The 12,934-nt window shown below is 31.0% G+C and overlaps 3 protein-coding genes across 3 annotated transcripts; 1 reads left to right on the forward strand and 2 right to left on the reverse strand.

Annotated features, from left to right (window-relative positions):
• The first annotated feature begins 49 nt into the window (after positions 1 to 49).
• LOC112592404 lies at positions 50 to 7,896 on the forward strand. The gene is made up of 7 exons (XM_025336434.1): positions 50 to 70; positions 345 to 1,160; positions 1,760 to 2,240; positions 2,623 to 2,744; positions 3,542 to 3,621; positions 6,546 to 6,786; positions 7,816 to 7,896. The coding sequence occupies exons 1-7, from the start codon at positions 50 to 52 to the stop codon at positions 7,894 to 7,896; spliced, it is 1,842 nt and encodes a 613-aa protein (XP_025192219.1).
• An 880-nt stretch (positions 7,897 to 8,776) lies between these two features.
• Positions 8,777 to 9,634, reverse strand: LOC112592417 (cytochrome c oxidase subunit 5A, mitochondrial). Its single transcript, XM_025336448.1, has 3 exons — positions 9,373 to 9,634; positions 9,154 to 9,298; positions 8,777 to 9,065 (listed from the first exon to the last, which is right to left on the reverse strand). The coding sequence occupies exons 1-3, from the start codon at positions 9,471 to 9,473 to the stop codon at positions 8,841 to 8,843; spliced, it is 471 nt and encodes a 156-aa protein (XP_025192233.1). The 5' UTR covers positions 9,474 to 9,634; the 3' UTR covers positions 8,777 to 8,840.
• Positions 9,635 to 10,472: 838 nt separating this feature from the next.
• On the reverse strand, positions 10,473 to 12,694 carry LOC112592415. Its single transcript, XM_025336446.1, has 3 exons — positions 12,517 to 12,694; positions 11,342 to 11,488; positions 10,473 to 11,218 (listed from the first exon to the last, which is right to left on the reverse strand). The coding sequence occupies exons 1-3, from the start codon at positions 12,542 to 12,544 to the stop codon at positions 11,076 to 11,078; spliced, it is 318 nt and encodes a 105-aa protein (XP_025192231.1). The 5' UTR covers positions 12,545 to 12,694; the 3' UTR covers positions 10,473 to 11,075.
• Positions 12,695 to 12,934: the final 240 nt, after the last annotated feature.

Consider the following 12,934-nt stretch of genomic DNA (forward strand, 5'->3'; position numbering starts at 1 on the left):
TTATTATAATTGTTTATAATACCTTTACAAGACTACAACCAACAATCCGATGGAAACGTTACCGCCCGAGGTGTGTAAATAATATTTAAGTACAGTTATTTTATTATAGGTGTACTCTGCAAGTCCGGACTAACCGCATGTCTATTGTCTAGACATAAGGCTATTATTTTTTATAGTCCCTAAATCGTTAGGGCCTGCAAAGTAAGTTTACAATCGATAACTATGAATATACATGCATTACCAGCTGATGTAGGTACACCTATATGCATATATTTATCTTCATTATGAACGAGCTATCGAATCCTACCGGCGCAACACTATTTCCGTCCACATGAATTTTACAGATAATCACGGAAATCCTGGAGTACCTGTCGTTTGACGACCGGCGCCGGATGGCCCTGGTCAACAGGACGTTCCGGTACGCGTCCCTGCACCCGGCGCTGTCGCAACAAGAGCTGTTCGTGTACACCGCGCCGGTGCAGCGGCTGCGGGTGGACGACCGGCGGCGACGGTTCGAGGACTTTAAAAAAGCGTTGCGCGAGCCCCGGAGAAAGCGGTTGTGCCTGAAATTCTGCGGCACGAACCGCGCAGACATCGGCAGGATATTCAACAGCGGCGCTGGTTGGCCGTCGTCCGTAGTGTCCCTGCACCTGGACAACCAGAGCTGTCTGACCGACTCGTTCTTGGACGCGATCACCAACTGTTGCGACGGTCTGGAAGAGCTACGCCTCGAGAACATCGGCCGGATGTGCTTGGCCGACAAGCCCCGGCGACCGATGCTCGCGTTGCGCAGCGTGCGCTTGCACTGCGTGGGCGTGTCGGACAGGTGTTTCAACGTGCTCATGAGTTGTGCCCCGAACGTGGCGGACGTGTGCATCGATGACTGTCAGACGTACGAGTGGCTGGACCACGCGAACGCGACCATCGATAACGGTATTTCCAACGCGGGGCTATCGGACGCCAACATCGTCGGCTACCTGCAGGGCACTGCGGCCAGCACCGTGGACAGCCTTCAATTGTACCAGTGTTGTCACGTGTTCGGCGCGATGCGGTCTCAGGTCCTTCGGCTCAAGTCCCTGCTGCTGAGTCAGGACAAACCGTACCTGAGCACGTGCCGGACGATCGACTACGACAAACTAGAATCGGCATTGGCCCTACAAGTGAGTTGTACCGCACGGGGGACCGGTCGATCACTGAAAATGTCGCGCCGGCAATTTATATAAAAAAAAAAGTTTTTTTTGAAAAATATTTATAATAGTTGTATAATGTAACATCGTCATTTCGTATTTTAATCTAGACAAATTCAACTTCGTCATCACAGTGTAACGTATTAAAAAGAAATCCCCTTCGATGTGATTTAAAAATGTAAAATTATTATCGTTTGTAAAATGGATGATTGACAGGAAAAACTCTATTAGTAACAATTCACGAGGTGGTGAATCTCGACGGTGTATAATTTTAAATCCTCACCCGTTTTACTCGAATTGAATACTACTATTATTGCTTTGATAAATTTTAAGTCATTTATTGCGCCCCATGTCAACTACATACCTAGTTATGTCTAATTTAAAAATTGTCCGTAAAAATAATACCTTATGATTAAACATAAATTGCAAGGTTAAAGTCTTGTTCGTCAACAATTCATAGCAACATATAATATTGTAAAACACTTAAAAATGTAACGGTCCAATAACATCCATATGAGAGTGTTCATTAAATTTTGATGTAAAACATTATATTAAAACCAATCACGCTGCAGGTGTCGCTGCAGTGGTTGGAAATCAATCACCTCCCGGCACGTCTACTCGCGGCCGTGTCCGGGCTGCGCGGTCTCCGGCATTTGACGTTGAACTTGAATATTAGTCGCGACGACGTGGGATGTCTGCGAGAATTTTCGGAATCTTTGCGTGACATGAAGCGTATCAGGACGTTGGCCGTGAACCGAGTGGTCGCGACATCGGCGGACAAAGAACGCGATATGCTACTTCAGACGTTCGCGATACCGGAATGCGCGTACGAGTCCCTGACGTCCTTGGATTGTTCGTTAGACAGCAGTCTGTGCGCGTTGCGTGCCGGCAAACGGTTGACAAGTTTACGGATTCGAAACGGTGACGTCCTGTCGGCCGGAAGTTTGCGACTGTTGTTCGAAAACCTCGTCGGTCTGAGACGTCTGTGGATCGACAACTGCGTCTGTCTGGACGATGACGTCATGTCCGGCTTGCCGGTGTCTAATCTCAGAGGTACTGCAGATATTTGCCCATAAATTATGATATAAATATGGTACCTAACGGCTGAACGAGACCAGATCGGTCATATTACAATAGGTTATAAAAAAATATATATATTTTAAGGCCGCCATTTAAGGATGTCCTGAGGAGGTGGGGTGGGCAAACAAGATAAAGTCATCTGTAGCACGTCAATAATATTATGGATATTCCTTTGAGTCAGTGTACCGGGTGTTACAGAACTAAAAATTACGAAACTGACGTGAGAAATCTCTTTTTTTTTCATTTTTATATCTAACCGAATTCTAACAGTTCATCCATTAATAGTACCATTTCATCACCAACAGATTTCCTTTTGAATAGTTATAGTAAAACCTTATCTTTATTACATTTTCAGGGTTGGTTTCTCTAAAGATATTCAACGCAAATTTGACATACAGATGTCTGCCACACATTAAACTTTTGCATTTAAGCGTCTTGATCATCGACAATATGTCATTAGGACCGTGCGTTGCATTGGTAATATAATAATACATGCATTAAGATTAGTTACATGTTACATATTTTATGTAGGTACCTACGTTGGTATAAGCAGGTAGGCATATAACACAAAAATAATAATAATAATAGAACGATAAAAAACTGACGAATGTTAAAACGAAATTTATATATTACAAACTACCGAGAATCATAAAAACTATAGGACAACTATTTATTTACATCGTAAATAAAGTGATCACTAATTTTTAAGAAAAACGACGAAAAAAGAATTACGTGATAATATTTTTGAACGTCATGTTATTAATTTTTCATAATTTATAATTATTTTAAACATGTAAAGGTAATTTGGATTTTTTCTCCAAAATTGTTTTTAAAATATTTGCTAGTTTTAAAATGTTTATAGGAATAGAGTACTAAACTTATTTTAATATATTTTTAATTTGATAACAGATTAGTCACAGAGGATATTAAATTATTTGAAGATTTAATTTAATTTACCATACAACCAATTTTATACTCCTAACTGTAGGCCCAAATTATAATGACGAGTTACCGATTATAATTTATAACTCGGTGTGTTGGACTTAATTTTAGTACCTAACAAACTTTGTCCTAATGCATTTTAATAGGTTTTAGGTTAATAAAAGTTCTAAAACTTAGTGCCCCGGTTCTTATCTTACTTTACGTAATTTTACTTAAAATAATATTTTTCAATTTAAAAAAGTTTTTTGAATGAAATATTATAGGTATTTGCTTATATTACTATAGTACCTAATTGTAATTATCTATATTTTATTTTTATTTTTTTGTTACAGAGCAATTTGTCTGATTTCGATTATTGTTTAAAAACATTTAGTTGTTTTGTTCCCGCTTTAACTCAACTCGAATTACAACTGTATTGTAATCAAACGATGTTTAAAAAATTACGTTTTCAAACATTATTTTATAGCGACACAAAAACTTTGTTCAAGTCTTATTTTAGAACATTGAAAATACTGGTACTACTGTATAGGTACACTTAACCATAAACTTATTTTATAGGTTTATGCGGTAAGGTTACTGATCCCATAATTTGATTTTTACAAGTTGAAACCCAAAAATTTATATTTACATTTACTAAGAATACATAATGCAATACTTTTTTCCTCATACCAGTCATACCATAACATATATAATTACATATTACCTATATGGGTTATTCATAGAAATAAATGCCCGTTATTTACCTGTTTACTTTAATTTACTATTATAAATATATTTAATTATATAGATATGTACTTAGTACTTACTTAGTAGGTAGGTACAATATTATAATTTATAAATTATAATCATTGATTAGACATAATCATTAATTATTTCATGTTCCAATAATACCATTACCTATAGATACTTCTTTTTCTTTATGAATGACTGAAATTGTAGAGAAAACTGCATAATCGTTACTACCCTCCCCCAACACAATGCAACAACCTATATGGATACTCTTGTATAGTAAATTACACAAACTATTATCACTGATTTAAATAGTCAACATACTGATTACTGATCCATTTTAAGTACCTAATAATAAAAATGTTATGAATATCTATTATCCTATATAATACCTATAGGTACTAGGTACATATTATATACCTAGTAGCTGGTAAGTATCAGTGGCGTAATTATGGGGGGAGATATGTTGATATATCCCCCCCAGAGGCTTCTTTTTTAGAAAACTATAATTAAATTCCCGTAAGCACAAGTCTAGATTTTTAAATCAAAAACATCATGATTTCAGTTAATGGTATGTCATGTACATAATTGAATTTCATTATCGGATATTATATTTTCGATAACGAGAGAGTGGCATAATTATATAATCTTAGGCTAGGATCACACTATGCGTTTTGTCGGTTCCCGATCAACCGGAGCCAAACTTTTGTTAGCCCTTGCTAAAAGGTTCCCCAAAATAGTATATGATGCCATAAGACAAAAATACAAAATACTTCGAAAAACAAAGAAAAATCTTATACAAATAATACAATCAAACATTTAAACGAGATTGGTAATGGTACTAATGTACTATTTGATAATAGCCTTGATAATGGTAATATTAAAATGAATAACTGCAATATTACTATTATTAACAATTATTATTATAATAATTCTACGAATCATAAAATCCATCCTAAAAAAAGACCATAATAACCGTTGCTCATAAGTCACACTGTCCAGCGAGTGCCGGTAGATCTCCTGAACCCAACAAGCACTGCCAATCCACGTCAATAGTATGTTCTGGATCCCCCGCAAAACCGGTGAATCCGGCTACCCTGCCCAGTCTATAGCTTTATGCTATCACGCTCATATCCGGGCATGCTCGGCCCAGCCCCTCTCCTCCCATTCATGTTTATCACTTACGTTCTCAGCTAGCCTCCCTTCCCACTCGTCCTATCGTATAGTATACACCCTTATAAGTACTTAGTACAGTTGTATTAATAATTTATGTAAAATAAAAGCATGATGTGTATAAAAATTATTTTTTTATTCATTGAATTAATATTAAGTTTGACAATAAATATTTACATTGTTCTTACTTCGCCATTAAATAGATTATAAGTTATAATTTGGTCATGTAATATTAAGCAATATGCCAAAGTGGAGGCTGAAACGCTACTTCAGTCTCATCTCAATCCTTAAATCAACAGTTGACGTTTTTACATAATAGTTCTGTCTGCTCATACGCAGTCATATCCACAACTATGATCGGCGATAGTTTTTTTAAAATCTAATGGAGTCAGTAGAGTAGTAACATTATCACGACCATAGTAGGATATCTGGAACTCTCGTGATATAATGTAGCTATCTTGTTAAAGTCGCTTTGAAATTCTTCGTAGGATAATACTTCAGAATTTAAATAAACCTTTAAGTTTTTGATTTTACAATGATCAAAACATGACATTGCTTTACTCATACTGTTTTTCCTATCTGTTTGAAATCCGATTATAGCATACCGAGATTTTTCTAATTTCAAAATATGTGTGACAACACTTGTGCTCAACATGGAGCTATTATAATTGGGATATACTTAGAATAATAAAATAATAATTATAATAATAAACGTTTTATAAGAAACAGGTTGTGGTCAATGGTGTCGCGTCAAAATGTCGTGGTAAAAATATCGCAACAAAAACGTCGCGATAAAAATATCGCCAAAACAAAAATGTCGCAGGTAATAATTATCGCCGTAGTCGCCGATGTGACTCGTAGTTCCGGTTTTCGTTCAGTCGTAGGTGAGATTAGATTAAATTAAAGTAGGTATCATACAATAACTACGAAAATAAAGTTCAGTATACATATTAGTGTGTAGTTAGTGTTAGTGTGTAATCTACAACCATAGCAGAAACTCTATAATATAAATAAGTATATAATCTATACATTATATCATTTGAGTATATAATAAACCAAAAAAATGGAAAATTAAGTTTAATTTCTTTTTATACAAAAAAGAAAGAGAAAACGAAAATAAAATTTTTTGAAGTGCATAGAGCAGGGGTCTCCAACCTTTTTTTACGGCGGGCCAAATTTGATATACGCTTTGGCATCGCGGGCCAACATTTTTAGAAATGTGTTGTCTATTGTTTAAAAAAAAAAAAATGTTGTCTATCTAGGATTCTAGGAATATCTGATAGATTATGAAATTGAGAAATAAATAAGAATAGATGAGATTTATTTAAAAAAATGTATGTTTATTTATATAATTTTTTAATTTATTAATTAATTTAATAAAAAATAAATTAAAAACAATGAAAATTAATATATTATTTTCAAAACATTAATTAGCTTGGCGGGCCGGATCTGGCCCGCGGGCCGTAGGTTGGAGACCCCTGCCATAGAGTATAATACAAAGAAATGTCGCGGTCGATTACATTCATCTAGACAAAATGTAGTTCATACTACTGAACATAACCATGTTGCCGATATTGTAAAAGCTGAAGCTAAAGAAGTAATGGCAAGACTTAAAAATATTGCAAAAACTTCTCAACTTAGTACCCATTCTGTATTAGGAACACTGACATCACAGGTATATATAGTCATATAGATATATTAATAAATAAATCATACCTATTATTAAAATACATATTTTGAGTTTTTACTACATATTCATGTACATATTTTGATTTCATAAATACATATAAATCCAAACTCCAATTATAATATTTATATTATATTTTTCATATTCTTGACATCGCGATATTTTTGTATTCGCGACTTTTTTGTGTTTACGACATTTTTACCACGACATTATGACGTGTATTCGTGGTCAATCGCTCTGGTCGGTAATATAATACTATTATACGTAGGTATACGGTTTACGTCGCCAACAACAATGTGATTCAGCTATAATTATGGTAAAAACAAGAATCCAAAAATACTATTGAAAAGTATAGATTTTTTTATTATTCTATTCAATTATGTCATACGAAAATACCATAAATAAACGACTTTTTCCTAAAATCAATTTCGAAAGTTATAAATTATAACAGTAAAGTAAAAAACGGGATTAATAAGGGATAGATTTGAAAATACGGACAAATAACGTCCTGAAAGAAGATTGTCAGGACAATTAAGTATCTACCTACTAAGTACCTCATACTAATTGCAAATTGTAAAAAATTACAAAATTCAAAGACAATTCAATGATAAATCACCATTTACTAAAATATTGTTAGTAAAAACAAAAAAAAGTAAACGAGATTGATGTATTTACAAGACTCGAAAAGTCGAAAATGAAAGTAGAATTTTTTTAATACCCCTCTTTAGTTGAGGAAATTAAAATCATAATCATTTAATACCTATCTCAACTAAAACGGTTCTGATAATATTAATTTGTATACTTGTTACCAAGTTGTTATATCTAGATGGTTTATGTTGATGCATATATCTATTACAAATCAGTTGATATAAAAATTCAATTGTATGTTTTATTTGTGGATGATAATTGCCAAAGTCAAAAATGAGATGGAGGCCATCATGGTCTATTAATGAATTAAGAAAATGATACTCAATAGCTAATATAAATACTTTAAAATATTTAAAAAATATAATTCAGCATGTTGAATCTCTAACTCAAAGGTTTTTCTCACAAAAAAGATTAAAAAATGTTGGACTACTTTCAATTCCACATTTCTAGAATTTCAACTTTACATTAATACTTCTTTCTCATTACTCATTTATTTCATTCACTAATTCACTATGTACATTTAACAGAGAAGTTAAAACTAATAAATTGGAAAATTGCATCAAATCAAAAAGACATGAACAAGCAAGTTTTTTTTTAAATTGTGTGGTATAAAAAAAGTAAGTACAATTAATTTGATCCTAAGAACTTTTCATAAATTAAATTAATTCTAGGGGAATAATTAAAACAATATATTGATAAAAATAAAAAAATTTATAGCTTATATGGATTTGTAGATTTCTATATAGCACATATAAATGTTAGCAATATAATTAAATTATTTTAATATTCTGTTCTCCTAACATAATATACAAATTTAAAAAAATTTTTTATTAATTTGTTCATTTAGGTTTTTAATTTTTATGCAATTGATTTTTTTTCAAATATAATATCAATTAATTTTTTTCATTTAATTTTATAAATGTCAATTGCCAATATTTTTAAGTAACTTTTGATGACTACCTAATATCAATGTTAGTTTATATTATTGATTAATAAGTATTTAAATTTATTTTTATTTCTACCATAACATATTTAGTTAAATATGTAACAAAAAATTATTAAGTAACTTACTATCTCATAAATATATCAATATCAGTTAACAAATCTAGAACTACCTTTTTAAATAAATTGTCTTTTGCAAATTACTTTTTTGAAATTTAACATCACCACTTAATATTAAAATAAAAACGTATAATTAATGTAACTAATTGTAAATTTTAATAAATATACTTATGTATTTCAAGAAAAAACTTAAGCAAAAGTAATATTTACTACAATAAGTGTTTAATATTTTTATTATTACTTTTTTTCAACACAAATTAACAATATTTTTCTAATATACATTTTTTTTAACTTGAACATTGAACGCCAGTGATTACAAAATTATAATATTTTTAATAAATGTGATCAACATCATCTAATGCTAATTCTGGTTTGTCATATCCAAGAGCTTCAGGTGTGTCAATACCTAATTCCTGTAGAGTAGGTGAGATTTCTTGTAAAATATAAGGGTAGATGCTTTTATCAATTTCACTTTTAATTCGCACACTCTCAAGAAATCTTATTGCCATAGCATAATCATTGAGACGGCGACAAGCTTTCAGGGCAGCAATAATCACCTAATAAAAACAGAAAACAACCATCAGTCAGTCATACATTGGTTAGTATAATAAATATTAAAATAGCATAGAAAACAATTAAACATACTTTTGGTTCAGCTATAGCATCTTGACCAGCTAGATCATTCATTGCTTTCCTTGCTTCCCACCCGTCAATGTCACTACGGTTGAAATATGCTTCATATCTTGAGTAGAATTCTTCATCGGTCTCTTCTTTATGTTCAGACATAAACCTAACGGACGATATAAACGATCGAAAACATATCTATAAAAACGTAGTCCGAACACCAAGTAGTGTATTTATTACCTTGTAGAAACAGCAGTGATCGGTTTAATTGTAGATTGTCGCCCGACGGTCATGACTCCACGGGACATTTTTGAACAAGAACGCAACACTGAAGAAAACATCGTCGTTGGTTATTTAATTCCAATTAGATGAATATTTTTGGAGTTCAATAAAATCTTAAGAAATACTCGAAAATAATGACACAAATTTTAATACGGCGAAAATTATTTGACCGAGACGATTCACGATAGACGATAAGTGAGAAAATTAAAAGCGCCTCATCCAATTTTACTAGTGGAAAAAAAAGTAATCAAACATCTGTTAAACAGTGAGGTTATAAATGCAATACTGATTTAGCGCTCACGACGGTTGTCTTAGTTACTATACAATCGATTTGATTACGATTAATATTACTACTACAATATCGATATAAATGCTATCGAAATTATTATCAAAATTAATGATTAATATTTTTAAATTTTTAAGTATTCTCAATAGTCAATACTTATATACTAAATAAAATAAAGTAATATAATCAATTCATTATGTCAAATGTCAATAAATATTTATTTTGTCATGAAACTTAAAATGTATACGTCAAACAATTATTTACATATAACAAGTATATTTATTGTTTTATACAAATTATATCTATACATTAATACTTCATCAAAAACAAAAAAATGTGTACAAAATATAACTAATTAATTATTATTTTACATTTAATTAATATATGTTATCATAAATTACGATTAAGATAATTATGAATTATTAGCTAATGAAAAAATAATGCAATGATTTTGTCTATTCATAGTTAACATTTTGCTGAAGCAAAACCTTATTCTTAGAATATTTATCATGATAAGAAATGGCAGAAAGTTTTATTGGATCAAAAGTATAATTGTTTTTTCCTCTTTACACAGCGTATAATTTATAGGGTTTACATATCAATAAATTAATTATTTACAAGCTGTTTTGAGAACAATTGTAAATAAATTATGTTCATGACAAACTAAATAACCAATAATTACATTCTGAGAAACAAATAAAAACAATTCACAAAGTGCATTATTTTTATTCACATACCTATGGAAATTAGAATTAAATAAATTTATAATCAAACTTATACATAAATTATTTCTTTATCCAGGTAAAAAAAGTTACACTGAGAATATTGGCTTTCTACAATTAAAAAATGTTCATTCAAAGGATATGTAACACAGTTTTGAAATACAGGTAGAACAATTTTTAGTTAATTGCTTGACCTTCTTAATAATCCACTCACTGACATAGGCTCTACTGCCTAAGGTTATAATATTATCATTATTGGGAGACATTGACACTAAAGTAGTTTGTAGTTGGTCATTAATCATTATTATTAGATTCTTTAACAATAAGTTCAAATGTTATTTCATTAAATAAAAATTCTTTTAAATTATCCAAAACTCTATTGATCACAGTCATCATCTTCACAGTTTGTACTAATGTAATGACTACTAGATGTAAAATTATTAATGACGAGAGCTTTACAGAGGTTGAGTTAATATTCCTTATTCCATGGCTTCTTATTAAACTAAAAGTTTTACAATAATCGCTTACAAATTAACTGCATTCCTTAGATAGTTATGATCCAGTTTGAAACTAATGGAATCGTTTTGTTGTTTCATACTTCATGCTACTTAGAACTTCGAGCAAGTTTATTCAAAAATTTCAATGAAACGAGTTTAATATAACCTCACTACACAGCTCTTCTCTTTACCTGGACTAGGTTTAATGAAATTTCCATTAGCACTGTCAAAAAGGTTGTTAATATATTGTTGATAATATTGACAAGTATCCTCTGCCCTAGAGTCAATGCCTTTGTATCCTATAACAATTAATAAAAACTGTAAGAAATATATGCAATAAAAATAATATTTCAATTGTTCAAGTAAATTAACAAAAGTTAAAAATATTGTTTCATGTTTGTTAAATTAAAAATAAAGCTTACTAGTGAAGTTAGTCATTATGGCAATTCTTTTCGTGATTGCTCCAACACGCTGACTGAAGACTTGGACTGCAATTGACATTTTTATTTTTTTTATATTTTCTGGATAAACATAATAACCGGAGAGCTTAAGCACAAGATAGCTTCCCTCTGTAAAGTTGTAAAGTACACTAAAGTAGTCTTTTTAAATTCATAAAATTGAACATGTTACATGGAGCATTTCTCTGTTTGTTTCCATATGTGAATTATTTCTTGACCACCAACTTCAAAACCAAATACATCATTTTTTTCCCTTCCTTAACATCAGTAGTATCTTTTATTAACTGGTTAATAACAGCAATATTGGATGGGGCTTGATCACAAACCATAGAAATTATAGTAAGGCCTGTTGATTGCACTGCTTTACTAACATCTTTTAGTATAGTCGATAAATTAGGATTGTTTATGTTACTATTGATCAGATAAAAAGAAACTGGTACTCAACTTTTTTCTGAGTCCTCTCACTATAAAAACAAGTACTATATCCGCAAACTTTGGTAAGCAATTATTGTTATCAATGTCTTAAAAACCAATTACTTTTCCATTATTTTCCGTAAACTGTAATGATGAAGAAATTGAGATCTCATCAAAAATTAATGAACAATAACAATCCAGCTTACTGCAATTTTTAAATGATCAAATATAATTTATTAATTTCTGTATCAAATGGTATATTATTCAATAAATCCATGATTTATTTTTGGGAAAGAAGAGCAAAAACCTTTGAAAGTGTTTTATATACTTTTTCACTTTATCATCTACTGTGAAATGTCTTCTATACGGCTTCTGCAGTTGCATTCGAATTTGATATTCAATAAATTGTCTAGTGAACTGGTTTAGTTCACACGACTGTATATTAGTACCTATTTATAAATTTATCAGCAATTTTTAGTCGAATTCTAGTTTTTGTGTATCACTTGTAGACACCTAAATCTTTTTGTCTATAGATTTTGAAAGCATCATATAGAACATTTTTTCTTGGAGCCAATTGTGATTACACATATTTATCTCTGCCAATACACCTTTAATTTTGTTTTTTTTTCACTTAGTTTAGATAGACACAATGAAATACCTTAATTGTTAAACTAACAATAAAACTTGATTAATAATAAAACAACATTCAACACATTAATAGTTACCTTCATTTCTTGGTCCATCAGACCACATCAGACACACTTAGGTTTGAATGTATTACACCGTCACTTATTCCAACTAAACCAATATCCATAGCATAAGAATCTTCAGTATTTCTAAATGCAGGCATAATTACAACTAAAATAATAATAATGTCCTCTTCAATTACACCTAAATTCAAATTCAAATTCACATTAAATTAATAATGTATAATAATATAAAAAAAAAAACAAGCAAGTATGCATTTTTATAATATCAACAATAAATTTTATTAGTTAAATCCCATGCACTACATTTTTTTTTTTTTTTAATAACTAACTAATGCTTATACAATAGTCACTAAAGGCATAATCTGTCTATGAAAAAAAAACTCATGCTCACTAAGATAAAGCAAAATTTAAACAAAAATATTTAGTATTTATA

This window comes from Melanaphis sacchari, unplaced genomic scaffold (assembly GCF_002803265.2).
Source record: "Melanaphis sacchari strain LSU unplaced genomic scaffold, SCAv2.0 Contig174_pilon_pilon, whole genome shotgun sequence".
Classification (NCBI taxonomy): Eukaryota; Metazoa; Arthropoda; class Insecta; order Hemiptera; family Aphididae; genus Melanaphis; species Melanaphis sacchari.